The following is a 17,062-nucleotide window of genomic DNA, read 5'->3' as shown; positions in this document are numbered from 1 at the left end:
AAAAGAAAGAAAAAGGCCAGGTGCAGTGGCTCACATCTGTAATCCCAGCACTTTTAGAGGCTGAGGTGGGCAGATCACATGAGGCCAGGAGTTGGAGACTAGCCTGGCCAACATGATGAACTCTGACTCCACTAAAACTTAAAAAAATTAGCCAGGTGTGGTGGTGCACGCCCAAAGTCCCAGCTACTCGGGAGGCTGAGGCAGGAGAATCTTTTGAACCTGGGAGGTGGAGGTTGCAGTGAGCCGATCATGTGCCACCGCACTCCAGCCTGGGTGACAAAGCGAGACTGTCTCAAAAAAAAAAAAAAAAAAAAAGAGAAAACATCACCAATGTAGTTGAAGCCCTGTGTAATGTGCCTCTTCCCAGTCACATCCCCTTCTGTCTACCCCTGCATTGTCCCATAACTTATCCTGAACATTGTGCAAGATTTTATCATCCTCATGGTTTTTCATACTCTTTACACATATTGCATGATTTTGCAACTTTTAAGCAGGTCTCATATGTATGTACCCTCCTCAAACTTTCTTTTTTGTTTTTTTGAGATAGGGTCTCACTTTGCTGCCCAGGCTAGAGTGCAGCGGTATGATCTCAGCTCACTGCAGCCTTGACCTCCCTCCCAGGATCAAGTGATAATTCCGCCTCAGCTTCCCAAGTAGCTGGGACTACAGGCACACACCACCACGCCCAGCCTGAAACTTTATCATTGAGATTGTGCATGTGATGTATGCAATTGATATTTTTACTACTGTGTAAGACTCCATTGTAGGAATTTGTTACAATTCACATTTATGTTAGATAATAAGTTTATGTGAATAATTTGTTCATTATAGCCAAGTTTCTTGCTAGACTGTTTTAAGTTCCAATACTTTTTTTTTTTTTTAGACGGGGTCTTGCTGTCTCCCAGGCCGGAGTGCGATGGCGTGATCATAGCTCATAGCAGCCTTAAGTTTTGGGGCTCAAGCGATCATCCCACCTCAGCTTCCTGAGTAGCTGGGACTACAGGTGTGTGCCACCATGCCTAGATTTATTTAAAAAATTTTAGTAGAGGGGAGGTCTTGCTATGTTGCCCAGGCTGGCCTTGAATTCCTGAACTCAAGTAATCCTCCCACGTTGGCCTCTGAAAGCCTTGGGATTACAAAGCATGAACCACCATGCCCCGCTTCAATAACTTTTGACTCTGTTAGCAAATGGTTTCTCTTTAACAGTTATACCATTTGTTTCCTGTTTTACTGAAATAGAAAACTGCAAAATAGCAGAGCAGCACTAATGGTGATAATTAGCCACCTTATCTTTCAAGTGTGATGTTGGCTGTTGGTCTGAAACTACCTATCGAGCTAGGAACTTTACCTTTAAAGGTTGCCAGGAATGGTTCTTGAATGTGAACAAATGCCTTGCCATCTATGGACAATGTTTCTCATCTGACAGGTGATTAATATCACATTACACATATCCCAGGGGCAAATCATACTTGATCATGTTCTGTTTCTGTAGTATCCCACTGAATGAGATTTGCTTCCATTTCCCACAGGATTATTTCATCTGTACTCCCAGCTTCCACATCCAACCCCCAACCTCCAACCCAGGAATCTCCTTTACTTTCAAATTTAAATTACCTGCCAGACCTTTATTTCAAAGAACCAGTTAATCTTATTGCTTATTGACAAATTCTACTCTTTCTGCTTATTCCTTTTTTTTCTTTCTTTTTGAGACTGAGTCTCACTCGGTCACCCAGGCTGGAGTGCAGTGGCGTGATCTCAGCTCACTGCAACCTTCGCCTCCTGGGTTCAAGCAATTCTCCTGCTTCAGCCTCCCAAAGTGCTGGGATTACAGGCGTGTGTCACAGCACCTGGCTGGGACTGGCGCGGTAGCTAGGACCGCCAGCAGCTGGGACTGCAGGCGCCCGCCAGCACGCCCAGCTAATTTTTGTTATTTTCAGTAGAGACAGGGTTTTGCCGTTTTGGCCACGCTGGTCTTGAACTCCTTTTCTCAGGTGACCCACCCGCCTCAGCCTCCCAAAGTGCTGGGAAATACAGGTGTGAGCCACCGCACCTGGTCTCTCTCTTCCATTTTAAAGTCCCTCTGGACTCTAAGCAACTAAACTCCTGCTGCCTTGAATTGTATGACCCCTCCGTGCTTAACCTCAACTCCTACACAGCTTTAGGCTGCAATCCAAGTGCACTGACGATGGAAAGCTTTCCCTGACTCTCGAGGCTAGGCCAGGCACTTCTATGTGTCACAAAACTAATCACTGTCTTCACCTCCCTACTAGAAGCTCAGTAACAGGGACGGGGCGATTCCCCTGCCTTCTCAGAAGGGCCAGGCACAAGAGTGGAAACACTAAAAAAGGGGGAAATGGCTAGCAGCCTTGGCTCCAGGACCAGGGGATCAGGTTAAAGACACACCCTTGCTTTCCTAGACCCACACTTTGGGACAAGGTCAAAGGGACAATCTGTTCAGAAGTAGCACCCTCAGGGAATGAGAAAAACCACACAAGGCAAGCACCACTTGGGGATATTTTTTCTAACTAAATTTTTATTAAATTATTTTTTTCTTTGAAGGCTGGAACCATCGAAGTCCTTAGATCAGCTTTAAGCACTGGAGTAAAAACCATGAGGGACTACAAGGTGATCTGTGAACAGACTGGCAGACAGATGATGAGAGAGGGAGTGACAACAAAAATAGACAAACAAAAAGAATGGTCTTCTGGTGACCTAAATTACTTGCTTATTAAAATTTATTAGAAATAAACAAACATTAATGAAATAAAAACCTAAAACTGAGCCCCAGACTCAGGACTACTGGAAAGGCTCACCAAGTAAAACCCTGGGCTGGGTCAAGTGAGCTCTGTTTTGTACAACCTGCTGCAGTTTGTTCCCCTTGAGCAAGGTGATGCTTTGTCCTAGACTGCAATCTCTAACACCATCACCATCCCCAAGTGCAGCTCCCATTCTTAAAAAAACAGATGCCCCCACCCCCAATTTCTGGTGAACTGCCAATCTCTCCTGACTGCAGAAACTGACTCTGAAGGATGAAGTTGCACCAGTGGTGGAGGCAGGTGGACAAGCAGGTCGGGCAGGGATGGTTTCCTGGAGAATCCATTTAGATATTTTCTCCAGATGCCTAGCATGTGCTTAAGAGTTTTTTTTTTTTTTTTTTTTTTTTTAAAGTTTGAAAAAAACTCCATTGTGAAAAGTAAGTTATGAAGAGTGCTCTTTATTTGAAACCTCCACAACACAGACGCCAATCTTGTCTCGCATTGAATCATTAGCTGTGCACATCAACACATTCCAAGCACAAATTAAGAAATGCAAACAGAACAAAAAAATATATATATATATAATTTTTTCCCCTATCCAAAGGTTTCAAGTCTCAATGCAGCAAATCCTTCTGAACACAGAATCTGAGGAGCACACTGTTCAAACAGTCGGGACAGACAGGTCCCTGCAAAGGCTACTGCCTTTTAAACACATGGGGCGGGGATCATGGACGGCATGGAAAGGGGAGAGAAGGTGAGGAAACAGGTGGCAGGGAGAGAATGAGAAGAGGAATAGGTATGCGCTGGGGAAGATGGGGCAGCTGGGACACACACGGTGAGTTGGTGGATTTCATTTATTGGTTTTTGACAATTTCTTTCTGGTTCTTTTTTTAACTCCCCCCTCCCCAGGTCCAACAATGGTAAAAAAAACCCACAGAGGTGGGCAGGGCCTTATTAGGCCAGCCCAAAGCCTTCAGAGCACTCCTGGATAGCCAATAGTAGCATGTGGCGGAGCTTCTCAAAGCTCTCATAGGCAGGCAGATCCAGCTGATTAAAACTAAGGAAAGAAGAAAGATCAGTTCGTGGTGAGGGATGACAGATAACCAAACCTGTGTGTTCCCATGGTGCCCACCAGCCCCTCCCCTCCCTGAAGAAACCAACTCCCTGCTTCTTGATGACTCCCAATCTTGTCTCAGCCCAGTCTGTCCTCCTTTATCTGGCTCCCAAACTGGCAATCGGGCACCAAAACCAAAAATCTGACCCTGTCACTCCTCCTTAAACACCCTGGCCTCACTCGCCCACAGGCTAAAGTGCAAACTTGAAGGAGGTTTTCAGAGTCACTCTGCTGAGCTCTTTAGACTTCTGCTCCCTGCAACTCCTCCTTGCTCCAGTCACGCTGGTCCTGGAATACACCATGCTCTCTTGTGGTGCTGTTTACCTGCCAGTGTCTCCCCAGCCCCCACTGTGTCTAGCACATCTCATCTCAAACATCACCTCCATAGAAACACCAAATTGTGAGTTACCCAAGGTCCAGGACTCAGCCACATTTGCGTTCCCAATCTTGGGTAGGGTCCTGAAAACATCAAGTATGCAAGCTCAATCTAAGCGCTGAAAAGGAGAAATAAACCCTTCCTTTTACCATGTGTGAGCTGAAGGCAGGCGATCTGTGGACCTGTCATCTCGATGGATCTGAAACTTCTGAATGCCATTCATGCCTTCGAGGGCAGCAAAGCCTTGCAGGGGTACCTTGGAAGTACCCGTGACAAACTGGAGGAACTTGGCACGGTCAGCTTGGTCGAAAGAACGCAATGCTCTCCAGAACCACTGGATCTGTAAGAAAGGACCCATGAAGCCAGTGTTAGGTAGAAAGCTCCTAGAAGCAGGGTAGGGGGATGGAATCTGGGAAATAGGACTGGACTTGGTATCTGAGGCAAGTCCCTTCTGTGGGATGAGCTTTAGTCCCTTTCATTCATAAGATGGCCAAGAGAAGTCGGCTATGCTCCAGGAGAACAGAGTTAGATATAGGTAGACTGTCTTCTACATGCACTGTCCTCTAAGAGTACTACTGGTTTATTTGTTATCACACAAACTAGCATTGCCTAGAGGACCATATGAGAGGACCATATGAAGAGGGATGCCAGCAGCAGCTCACCTGAATAGAGTTGGACTGGTACTTGTGGTATTCAGTGTTGGATTTCAGATCATCGATGTCAATGGTGGGCAGTCCTGATATAAGCAGCTCTAACTCCTGCTCAGTGAAGATGGAAATGAGGCGCTTTGGAATGATCTCATAGAAGCCTTCTAAGAAAGCTGCCAGCTGCTTGCGGATGGCTCCTGGTGAGATAACCAAAAAGCCACATGATTTCTAAACTCACACAACTGTAGAGGTCAGAGATCCCCAGTCTGGCTCCCATCTACCACTGTTAGCTGGGACTACAGGCATGCACCACCACGTCTGGTTGATTTTGCCCAGGCTAGTCTCAACTCCCTGGACTCAAGCTATCCTCCTGCCTTAGCCTCCCAAAGTGCTAGGATTAGAAGTGTGAGCCACTGTGCCCAGTGGTGTTTTTTTGTTTGTTTGGTTTTGTCTTTTTTTTGAGACGGTGTCTCACTCTGTCACCCAGGCTGGAGTAGAGTGGTGCAATCTCAGCTCACTGCAACCTCCACCTCCCAGGTTCAAGCAATTCTTCTGCCTCAGCCTCCCAAGTAGCTGGGACTACAGGCACACGCTGCCACACCCGGCTAATTTTTTACTTTAGTAGAGACGGGGTTTCACCATGTTGGCCAGGCTGGTCTCAAACTCCTGACCACAACTGATCCACCCGCCTTGGCCTCCCAAAGTGCTGGGATTACAGGCATGAGCCACCAAGCCCAAAGTTAAGTATTTTTGATCAAGTGTTTTGTCTTTTGTGCAAGGTATTTGTGGCTTTGTCATAGTGGAGGAAAACAAAACATGCCTATCAAATGAATCAAGTCTGACTTCTTCTCATATTGAGCAACTAGAGGACTAGGAACATTTCCCCTACCTGTCATTCTCATCTGGCATACCAGGTGTACATACTCCTTCTTATTCTCCTCTGTTACCAAGATGTTGGCCCCATTGGGTTTGAGGTCACGAACTTCACACACTCCAAACTCTTGGACCTGGAACAACCAAAACACCAATCATACATATCAGACTTCGTCTAGGATGGGATTAGATACCTAGGAACACACCCTAAACCCCTTGCCATGTCCTGGGCAGAGAGATGAGGCAAGTCCATACAAAACAGTGACTTTTTTCACTACTCACAGCTAGCAACTCGCCTGATAGGGAAAGGCTTTGGGTAGGAAAGAGGAAAATACTCTTTGGCTCTAAGACCCACAAAGAAGCCAGAAGAGAGTAAGGCAACTGTCAGTGGTAAAAGGGAAAAGGAAATGGCTAACTTACATAACGGAATGTAATCTCTTACGAAAACAATTTGGGAGAAGAGTAACCTTAATTACCTTCATTTACCCCCCACTTACATTTGTACAATTTTTCTACAATCAATAGCTGGTGTACAAAATTTCTACATTCACCCTTGGTAATGAAGAATTATGTACTAGAGCATTTTATTCATTTATTTATTTTTTAAATAAAGGTGAAACTAGGGAATGGCCTGCAAATCCTGGTTTTCCTGTTTGTGATGTCACTCACAAACACCTGCTGCAGCTTTAAGAAGTCAAGATGCTTCCCTAGAACTATGAGAAAGTCACGCAGTGCTAGTTCTAAGGTGAACCTGGAATGGATCTTCTATACTGGCTGGAATGTGCTGTGATTAGGATTTCTTGACCTACCTCAGTGCTGAAGGTGAGGTCATAGCCTAGTGTGGAGACATCATTTTCCAGCAGATAAACCAGACCCTGGTAGAAGTGGTAATCTTCACTCTCCATATCTGTATATCTAGAAAAACACAATTATACAGGGTCATGGTTTGTGGGTGGGGGGAAGAGGGAGCACAAGGATGGGACACAAAAATACAAGACCCCCAGGACTGAGGATAGTCCCAGGACTATGCCTCATTCTCACCTGACTGACTTGCCCAAGATGTGTTTGTAAAAGGATCGAGTAAAGTAGCACTCCAGAAGACGGTTGTCATATACAGCTTTGGCCACAATGCGTCCGACAAACTTGAAGTAGCTGAGGTGGTTGGGGTTGCAGTGGGAAGATGGATTGATGGTGTAGGTGACTCGATCACCAGGTGAGGTACGGAACAAGGCATACATAGGGTTAAACATCTCTCGAGAGATGATCATGTACCACTCCCGCAGGAGCCCGCCAGCATCCTGCCCTTCTTCTCCTTCAAACACTATATACCTGCATAAGAAAGCAGAAGCAGAAAAGAGCTGTGCAGAAAACCCAGGATACATCCAGTCATTTGTGTGAGTGTGAGACTGTGAAGCAGTGTCTGGGGGTGCAGTGTCAGATGAAGAGGTGAACAGAGAGTGCCAGGACAGCCCAGAAGTGGGGTGGAGATCTGGGACCAAACAAAAGCACCACTGACAGAGATGTCCCAAAATAGTCAAGGTTAACAGATATTCCGGAAAACACCAATAGGAAAGGTATCAGAGGAATAAATGAAGGCTTGCTTAGGTTAAGTCGGGAGGGGAGAAAAGTGGTATTAGAGAGGAATAAGCCCAGAGTCCTAATTCTTTAAAGGTATTTGGTGGAAGAACATGGCATATAGTCTGTCTAGGGAGACTCCCTGACTTCTTGTGATTACACAGATGGTGAGCCCACACAAGAGATGGGGAGGAATCATTAAATGACTTGAATAGGTCTTTCATCTCATCAGCTCCTATGCTCAGTATCAAAAACTGCTGATCTCCTCTAGGTGGCTTCAGAATCACCAGTGAGCAGTTACCAGTTTGGTGGAGCCACTCATACATGGGCATTCCTAGTACAGCAATGGTAAAGCTCTCATTGCAAAGCCAGCAGGTATATCTTTATAAACACCAAAGACTTTCCTGCCTCAAATTTAGGCAGCACCTCCCCAAATTTGAGGCTAGAGCAAGCCATCACTACTGTGCAGGAGGCCCCACCTCCCACCCGCCATCTTTTCTCCGTTCCTGGGCCCTTACAATCGATTCTTCATTTCTTCAGGGGATTTGCGATGCAGCTCACGATAGGAGTCTTCAAACACATGGTCACGACGGACATGCACAGCCATGTCTTCTTTCCGGAGCCCCTCATCTAAACGCTCCAGCTCTTGGCGAAAATATCTTGGGAGGTAGAAAAGGAAGGAAGACAGGATTAAGGGTGGCAGAACAAATTTGTTTGTGTGATTAGGAAGACCTTCCACAATGATGCTTCTTCTATCCTCCAAACACTTTGATCTCTGCTCCCCACTGTTTGGGAAATGCCCAGTAGTTGGAAGAGGTAGATCTCTCATTACCAACTCTAAATTTTTCTTACCTCCACTGAGTAAGGACCCACAAAGATTGTGACATGTGATTTCTCCCACAAGCAGGTAAGCATGTACACATGCACGAGGAGGAGGAGAGGCATAGGGAAGACTCCAGGAGTGTTGTGGAAGCCCTGGAACCCTGCTGTGCGTGTACTATGGCCACCTGTGCCTCCTGTACTACCCCCAAAGGATGAAACAGAACTTTAGAAATCGTGTGGTTCAAAAATCATGTGACTCTGCTTTGCTGATGAAAAATGCAGATGGGGTGGAGAAGCCCAAGGAGTATTTAGGTATGATGGCCATCAATGGTACAGCTGTCTCTTCCCTCCCCACCACCACTATATTCCAAGTGCTGCCACCAAAGGAAACTTGTGGCCTCAAGAGTAACTTCAGAGGCGAGTTACCATTTGAGGAGTTCTCACCACCCCTCCACCCCCCAATATTCAGGACACATACTTGCGCTTGACATCAAAGTCGAGGACACGAATGTAGTCTACCAGGACAGCAAAAGGCCCATCAGCAAGGTGGGTCGTGGACTGCCGTAGGATCTGGTTTAACACAGTGCGGTGAGTCTCTGAGGGGAGAAGTGACAGCGAGAATTAAGCACATCATGGGCCCCAGAAGCTGTAAGACAGCCAACCAGCTAGTAACTCTCTCTTCCTTCCTCTTCCCTATTTCAGGGCTCTAAAAGGACTAATGAAAACCAAGGGCCAACCCTTGAGCTGTGAACGTGAATCTGAGCATTTCTATTCTAAATCTGAGTATCCTGAGGCCATGGGAAACCATGCAGGGTTTACATACACAGGTGTGTACACACACACACACACACTCTCTCTCTCTCTCTCCCCCCGCCCCCCTGGAATCGCTAAGGATTAATTGTATGGAACAATACTGTTTAAAATGAAGCCTTCTACACCTGGCAGCCTAAAAGTTCCCTGTACCTGCAAAGCGAAGGAACTTCTGTGTGTCAGGGGGTAGGCTTGAGGAGATGTGCATAGATGAGGGCTCCCGGGAGAAGAATGGGTCAAGGGAGGAAGGCGTGGCTGGGGTTAAGGGCGCAGGGGAGAGTGGAGGAGGCTCGTCCTTGATGTGTGCCAGCTGACTCTCACGGGTGTCTCGGACAGGAGGCTTGCTCTCCCGCTCTGTGGCATGGACCAGAAAGAAGGCCTCGACGGCAGGCTGTAGCACTAGGGGTAGGAATGATGGGAAAGTAACATTTTACTTTGCAAACTTCAACATGCAAACCTGTTTGCCCTCAAAAACAAATTATAAAAATAAATATGGAAGAAGAAATAATGAAAACTAGGCTAGGTGTGGTGGCTCACACCTATGATCCCAGCAATCTGGGAGGCCGAGGTGGGAAAATTGCTTGAGCCCAGGAGTTTGAGATCACCCTGGGCAACATAGTGAAACCTCATTTCTGATTAAAAAAAAAAAAAAAAAAGTAGAAACAATGAGAACTTGCAGGGAAATATGATAGTAGAACCAAGTCACAGAGGAACTTCCTTGAAGCCAAAGAAAAATGGGATAGGTAACCAGTTATAAAGATTCACCTTCTCTACAAAGTGCAAGACACCAGCTATTAAAAGGTCAATCTTTTTTATACTGAGGTCAGAGAAAAAACGCTTCTCTTTTGAATTCTCATTACAGAGACACTGAGAGGAATAACCTGGAAGGAAGAAAAACAAGGTGGCAGGAAGGTCCCCAGAGCAGACCAGTGGGTTGGGACCTGGGCCTTTAGCTCACAACTTACCTAGCACAGCATGCTGGTCATGGGATTCCTCTAGTTCCTTTAGACACTCCCCCAGCATGTCCCATAGCTCGTCCAAGCTCAGCTGCTCACTGAGCAGGGGTAATTCAGGTGGTCTTTCTTCCTTTTCTTTCTCCCCCTGTGGGGTTCCATCGGAGGCTGGAGGGCACACAGAAGAGAGTCAAAGTTTTCAAAATTTCCCTTCTACTTAGCTTTTTCTAGACCAAACACACCAACTAATATACAGAGCAAGTAGAGGGGATCAGTGGCCACTCGGTGGTACTCACTGAGCAACATCTGAAACAAGGTCTAGGACTATACTGTATGGCATTTACATTGAATAGAATAAATAAAATAATGAATCTGGCTCCTCAGGTGCACTAGCCACATTTAAGGTGCTCAAAAGCCACAGGTGCTACTGCAGTTCCAGACAGTGCTAGTCTAGTCACCGCCTCACTAGTTTCAAGAGAATCTGTGGATCACCTCAGGGTAATGTGACAACAGTGGAGTTTTGGATGGTTGCTGTCCAGTTTACACAGGACGTTTTAGGACACTATCGTCATTGAATTCTGACAGCTGGCCTTGGAAAGTAGGCTGTCTTTCCCTCATTTTGGTTTCCAAGGAGGACAGCACCAGGACATCAAACTAGATCTTTCTAACTAACCCTAAGTCTAATGCCTTTTTTTTTTTTTTTCTGAGACAGAGTCTCGTTCTGCTGCCTAGGCTACAGTGCAGTGGTGTGATCTCGGCTCACTGCAACCTCTGCCTCCCGGGTTCAAGTGATTCTCCAGCCTCAGCCTCCTGAGTAGCTGGAATTACAGGCGCAAGCCACCATGCCCAGCTAATTTTTGTATTTTTAGTAGAGACTTGGTTTCATCATGTTGGTCAGGCTGGTCTTGAACTCCTGCCCTTGTGATCCACTTGCCTTGGCCTCCCAAAGTGCTGGGATTACAGGCCTGAGCCACCACGCCCGGCTGTCTAATGCCTTCTAAATTAGTCATCTTGTCCTGGGGCAGTCTAAAACCCTGAGAAGCCATGGTGTGACTGATGGAACCCCATGGCTGGTACTTTTCCTGATACTCACTGGGGGCTTATTCTAACCTCTGCTCAGCAGCAAGACCCAGCCCCATCTTCTGGGTGGGGAGTGACTGTTTCCTCATCAATCCCCGACCCCCATACACCTGCCCTGCTTAGGTTTCTTCTTGACCTTTGCTGTTCATTCTTTACCCAAATCCTGACTATTCTTCAAGGTTCTGACAGCCTTAGGTTTGAATCCTGGCTCTGGTACTTGCAAATCATATTACCTTAGGTAAAAGAAGGTGAATACAGAACACAGGAATAACATCTATCTCCCCAAATCCTGATGAAAAGTAAATGACTTAATACAGCATTTCAACAATGGTTGTCCTACAAGGCTTCTCTAACCACTATACATGTGTTAACTCATTTAATCCTAAGAACTGAACATTCCTATTTTAAACAAGGAAACCTAACGAAGAGGTTTGCCTCAGGTCCCAGAGCCAGTAAATGGGGGAGCCAAGATTTAAAACATGGGAGACTAGGGCTGGTCGGCCATGGCTCATACCTGTAATCCCAGCACTTTGGGAGGCCGAGGCGGGTGGATTACCTGAGGTCAGGAGTCCGAAACCAGCCTGGCCAATATGGCGAAACCCTGTCTCTACTAAAAACACACACACAAAAAAAATTAGCCAGGCATGGTGGCGGACGCCTGTAATCCCATCTACTTGGGAGGCTGAGGCAGGACAATCACTTTAACCCAGGAGGCGGAGGTTGCAGTGAGCCGAGATGGCACCATGCACCCCACTCTGGGCGACACAGCGAGACTACGACTCAAAAATCAATCAATCAATCAATAAATAAACACGGGAGACTGAAGCGAGAGGATGGCTTGAGGCCAGGAGTTCAAGACCAGCCCGGGCAACATAGTGAGACTCCATTTCTACAAAAATAAAAAAAATTAGCTGGGCATGGTGGCCTGTCCCTTATAGTCCCAGCTACTCATAGCCGAGGCAGGAGGATTGACTGAGCCCAGAAGTTTGAGATTGCAGTGAGCTATGACTGCGTTACTGCATCCTAGCTTAGGTGACGGAGAAAGACCCTGCCTCAATAATAAAACAAAAGTTTTAAAACACGGGCTGGGCTGGGCGCGGTGGCTCACGCCTGTAATTCTAACACTTTGGGAGGCCAAGGCAGGTGGATCACCTGAGGTCAGGAGTTTGAGACCAGCCTGGACAACATAGCAAAACTCCGTCTCTACTAAAAAAAAAATACAAAAACTAGCCAGGTGTGGTGGTACGTGCCTGTAATCCCAGCTACTCGGGAGACTGAGACATGAGAATTGCTTGAACCCAGGAGGCAGAGGTTGCAGTGAGCAGAGATCGTGCCACTGCATTCTAGCCTGGCAACAGAGGGAGACTGTCTCAAAAACCACCACCACAATAACAAAAAACCCCACAAAAACATGCTGTCTGAATGCATAATATCCCACCATATAGTTTCTTTACTACAGGAAAGAAAAGTGTGCCTTGGTTGTCAAACACCTGTTATCATTTACAGAAACCAGGGTTTACTGGAAGAAATGGGAAAACACTGGGCTTATATATGCTGGGAGCAGAGGATTCAGCAGACATTCCAGAAGACTTTTGCTCGGCTGGAAACAGGAAGTAGTACTGACCAATGGATTGAGTATCTTGAGCACTGGGAGATGGCTGGTCCACATCCATGGGTGATTCCTCCCTCCGGACAGATGCCTCTGACTGGCTAGACTCCGACTGGATAAAAGGGAGACAAAAATCACATAAGGGTGCAACTCTGCTTTCCTTAGAGGCAGGCTAGAGGTTGGCCCTTCCACTTCTCACACATTGAGCTTGCAAAGAAACTTCCCATATTTGGGTGGGGAAACTGTAGCTATCCAGGACAAAAGGATGCCTTTCTCAACTCTTCTGCTTTTCTCCAGTGTTAAGTTTTCCAAGCTTTTCCCAACAGCTCCTCGGATGCCTACATTTCCTACAGTCTACAATCCAGATCTGTGACCAGTCAGAACTAGCCTCCTGTATACAAACTTTGTCGTCTTCTGGTGTGTGTGTGGGGGTGTGTGTGTGTGTGTGTATGTATGTATGTATAAAAGATTCAGATGGGTGGAAGGTAGGTTTGCTCTTTGTTTCTGTTTGCTCACAAAAGGGGAAATAACAGGAGAATTAGAGCAACCTCTCATGAGTGGGATAATTTAAAAAGCCAACATCTTTTCGGGTAATGGGAAAGAGACTAGGCAGAAAAAATACTCCAGAATAACAGCTTTATTTTCCCTTTCTACCTTCCTAGAGTCACTTCCCTTAAGTTCAAGGCTTTTCCCTGCCTATTCAATAAAACCATACTGTATAACAGTAATTATATGCAAAGAAATATCAGGTCTTAGGATACCTTTCTTGGACCTTGGAAAGGTAACTTACATGTTGCAAGGACAGGAAAACAATGAGGGAGTGCCACAGCATACATATGTGATGCCAGGCTTTTACTGCAGCCACTCAATGCCGGGACCCCAACACTGAGTTGGCTATTTAAGTACCTGAAGGTTTCCTCCTAAAAGTGCCTGAGTGCCTAGGTACCAAGGGGTTACGGAGAATAAAGGCAGAGGGCAGGGTGGAGGGAGCAGCCACAGACAGAAGTGGCTGTGTGGGATATGTACCAAGCTTGGGGGACTTTCAATGGTAGGATTCCTGAGATGTTTCTGATGTACCTGCATTGTTCCATGAGACTGAAAAAAAACTTCACCCCATATCCCCTTAGAACCCAGACAACACTTAGCATCAGGCAGTTTGCAAAAGCGCCACTGTTGACTGGATAGCTGGGAGTGGGGTATGATGGCCAAGCTTTAAATCAAATCAAACCAACAAACCAATCAACAAATAGGAAAACACCAACAGAAAGTAACCCTTTTGTCCAGAAGCATTCATATAGCAAACTTAATGCAAAAGCATACAAGGTAAAGGCAATGAAACCCCACTGATGACATGGTGGGGGGATGAGTGGAGAGACAAATGAATGAGGGGCCACAGGCATCATGCTAACCGTTGCTGCTTGTTGCTGTCTCCGCGCCCTTTGACCCTCACGTACCATTTGTATAATGGCATCAGCCTCAGCCTCCAGCTGCCGAACAGCTGCCTGGATGCTGCTAGCTGAGCCTAAACCGGAGGAACCTGGGAGAAAGAGAAAGAGGAAGGCAAGATATAAAATATAGGAAGAGGGAAAGCCCAATATTCTCTCTCCTATCTCCTGGGCTGCCACAGGGCATCTTGCTGAGGTCTTTTGAGCTTTAGCTCAGGAAGCTTCAGAGCACTCATCATCAGGCGCTAAGATTTACCATTACAGATAAGGGCAGGGGGCATGATGCTAGACAGACGGATGGTTTTGTGCGAGAGGGTTCTGTGGGACAGGAGGAAAGAGGCAGGGAAAATGATTTGTCAAGCCACGGCTTAGTTAGAAATGACCAAGGAAGCAGAAAGGAGATGCACCTAGTGAGTTAAGTCTTGTTCAGCAAAAGGTTGGCCCCCAACTTCCCTGCCAGATTTCCACTCCCCCTTAATTCCCGCTCCCCCTAATGAATTTCCTACGCAGATAGCTTGAATGAGATGTAGAATGCAGCCATCAACATTCTGAAAAAAGGATAATCATTTTCCTTTTGGAAAGGTCAAACAGGAAGGAGACAGGCCGTTAAGTCCTGCACCTCCAAGGACTCTGGCTTTACCGCCACCAACCCTTCCCCTCAACTGGACACTCTAGTTCCATACCTAGCCTGCCTGTCTGCTTGGCTTTCTTGTTAGCCCGGCGTGTGTCGTCCCGGAGCTGGATGATGACCTGTAGTACCCTCAAGAAGAACTTCTGGGTAGATGTCTTGGATGTCAACATGGACATAGAAGGCAGCTGGAGCTCCCGGCCACCCAAAGGTCGCTTCTGAGATGCCACAATTACCACATTCTCAGCCATGTCAAACCTGGATAGTGTAGAGGTGGCTTGCGTATATTGACAGCATCAAAGTATAAACACCCAAAGCAAGCAAGGCTTCCTGGTGTCAACCAGAGGGGTAAGGAAACTCAGAAGGAAATCTTCCAAGTAGAAAGTAGAAAAAAATGGGTCAAGTGTGTATAGGAAAGATACGAAAATCACCCAGAGAAATAAAAAAGACCAGGAAACCAGCAAGAGCCATCTTCCAGAATATCCCAGATTCAAGCCCCCAGTCAAAGGGTGGCTACCACCCACCTGCTCTGCATTTTGCCCTTCAGCTTGGTGGTCTGTGGCTGCTCCTCGGGCAGGCCATCAGGAGAGAGGGTTTCACATTGGGCTCGCCGCTGCTGCTCGAGGTTGTATTCCCGCAGCTCGGCCAGCAGGGTACCTGAGCAGGCAGAGGAGTCAGCAAGTGTTCAGAGACTCCCCTGGTAAAGTGGCTAAAAGCCAAATCTCTCTAAGACACCTGCTTAGGCCACTCTTCGTTGCTCAGCTGCAAAGAACCTAGAGTGAGTTGGAATCGTGCTCTGTTCAGCTTTTTATGTGTGTCCATGGATCGTCACCTGGGACTATCAATTTACCTATGGCCACAGGTATCTGCTGAATCTGTATGAAATGAGTTTCATGTAGAAGAGAAACAGTATCTCCTCTGGAGCTAGACAGATCCTGATTGAAATCCCATGTATCTCTCAAAATTACTGAGGTTCTGCGGTGGTTTCAGGCAAATTTCTTGACCCCTTGCCCAATTTGCTTACCAATATTAATATTGGGAATATTACTGCCTAACCTCACAAGGTTGCTATAAGAATTAAGATATAAATATATGGTAGACTGCCTAGACAGTGCCTGGCCCACAGGTGTGGAATAGATGGTGGCAGCCAAGAGAGAAAGGTCAGAGGCTAAATTCTTTCTGGAAGAATGTTGTAATTTTCATGCAGCAAAGAACACCCTGAGTTATACAGGCCAACCAACTCTCCTATCACCCCAGACTTAGGGACATGGGAGTGAAGGAGAGACAGAACTAAGTATGTAGCCAAGATCTAGGGAGACTCATGATTGGGATGAGGGTGGGACAGGGTAGAGAGACTCTATGTTGAAAGAAAACCTGGCTGTACTCCTTGGTCCAATCACTTTATCACCCTGGGTTTTGGCTTTCTCCTCAGTAAAACAGGGAGGAAGATGATAACAACTAGGTAATTTGTAACTGTTCTTAGAATTTTTGTATCTTCAAAATTACACAAGAGCAGAGAGTACTAATCTGACTCTGTAATTCCTGAGGCTGAATGCAGTGTAGGCACATACTTTGAAGGGGTGAAGCTGCCTCAGCAGTCTTATCACAGGGTTATTACGAGTGCCCAGCATGGAGAAGACAGGCACTGCTGTTCCCACGTGTTCTTTTTTCCCTTTATTAAGCACCAATGTGTGCCGGGCAGTGGGGATGAGGAGACAAACCCAGCCTTGCTTTCAAATAACTGAGCAGAGGAAAACAGATGATAACCCAGGGTAATCTGTGTTATGACAGACAGAGGGAGCATGGAGGCTGTGTTATAGGGACATGGAGGTATCTGATTCAGCTTGGGGATTCAGGAAAGGATTCCAGAAAGAGGAAGCAGCTAAATGGAAACTTTCAGAAAGAGAGAAGAATGCTTTACTCCTGCTATTACCTATTTGTTTACAAAGGGTATAACCCAGATGGCGGGCTCCATTCAGTAGCAGCTTGAGAACAGTGTCCCGGGTCCCAGAGTCCCCCCGGGAGAGCTGCAGTAGTACGTTGGCTGCATCCTCTAAGCCTTCCTCAGAACAAGAGTGGGATGTCAACACCTGATAAAAAGAAGACAGGAGGAGTAAGTTCCAGCCTGAGAACAAAATCATTATCTACCCTGTTTATCCTTTCTCCCCAAGTCTTAGCAGGTCAGAAGAGCTTGGACTCACCTCTACAGAGAGCTGTAGCTGGTTTTCAGTGAGGCCAGAGGACACCATCTTAAAGTCCGTACTGCTGCTGCCCCCATCACCCACCTTCGCTGGAGATTTGCTGCCCTTAGTAGTGGCAGAAACTTTGAGAAAACAGACAGAACACTTTAAGTCTCTGTGAAATTCACAAGCCA

General features: G+C 46.5%; 1 protein-coding gene across 1 annotated transcript in view; it reads right to left on the bottom strand.

The window, feature by feature from the left end:
- Positions 1–3,196: 3,196 nt before the first annotated feature.
- HUWE1 (HECT, UBA and WWE domain containing 1, E3 ubiquitin protein ligase) overlaps positions 3,197–17,062 on the bottom strand; it is a 152,855-nt gene continuing 138,989 nt past the window's right edge. Inside the window, exons 69-84 of the mRNA XM_011991999.1 lie at positions 16,890–17,011; positions 16,622–16,778; positions 15,213–15,345; positions 14,744–14,946; positions 14,025–14,152; positions 12,631–12,727; positions 9,939–10,094; positions 9,127–9,372; positions 8,642–8,759; positions 7,860–8,000; positions 6,808–7,095; positions 6,576–6,681; positions 5,783–5,900; positions 4,909–5,090; positions 4,396–4,586; positions 3,197–3,813 (exon numbers count right to left, since the gene is read on the bottom strand). Of these exons, the coding sequence (XP_011847389.1) occupies positions 3,711–3,813; positions 4,396–4,586; positions 4,909–5,090; positions 5,783–5,900; positions 6,576–6,681; positions 6,808–7,095; positions 7,860–8,000; positions 8,642–8,759; positions 9,127–9,372; positions 9,939–10,094; positions 12,631–12,727; positions 14,025–14,152; positions 14,744–14,946; positions 15,213–15,345; positions 16,622–16,778; positions 16,890–17,011 (2,489 nt within the window). The 3' untranslated portion in view covers positions 3,197–3,710. The remainder of the gene's footprint in view (positions 3,814–4,395; positions 4,587–4,908; positions 5,091–5,782; positions 5,901–6,575; positions 6,682–6,807; positions 7,096–7,859; positions 8,001–8,641; positions 8,760–9,126; positions 9,373–9,938; positions 10,095–12,630; positions 12,728–14,024; positions 14,153–14,743; positions 14,947–15,212; positions 15,346–16,621; positions 16,779–16,889; positions 17,012–17,062) is intronic.

The sequence above is a fragment of the Mandrillus leucophaeus genome, unplaced genomic scaffold (assembly GCF_000951045.1).
Source record: "Mandrillus leucophaeus isolate KB7577 unplaced genomic scaffold, Mleu.le_1.0 Scaffold400, whole genome shotgun sequence".
NCBI classification, from domain to species: domain Eukaryota; kingdom Metazoa; phylum Chordata; class Mammalia; order Primates; family Cercopithecidae; genus Mandrillus; species Mandrillus leucophaeus.
Note: the sequence above shows the minus strand (reverse complement) of the source record. Positions and strands in the feature narration are given on the sequence as shown.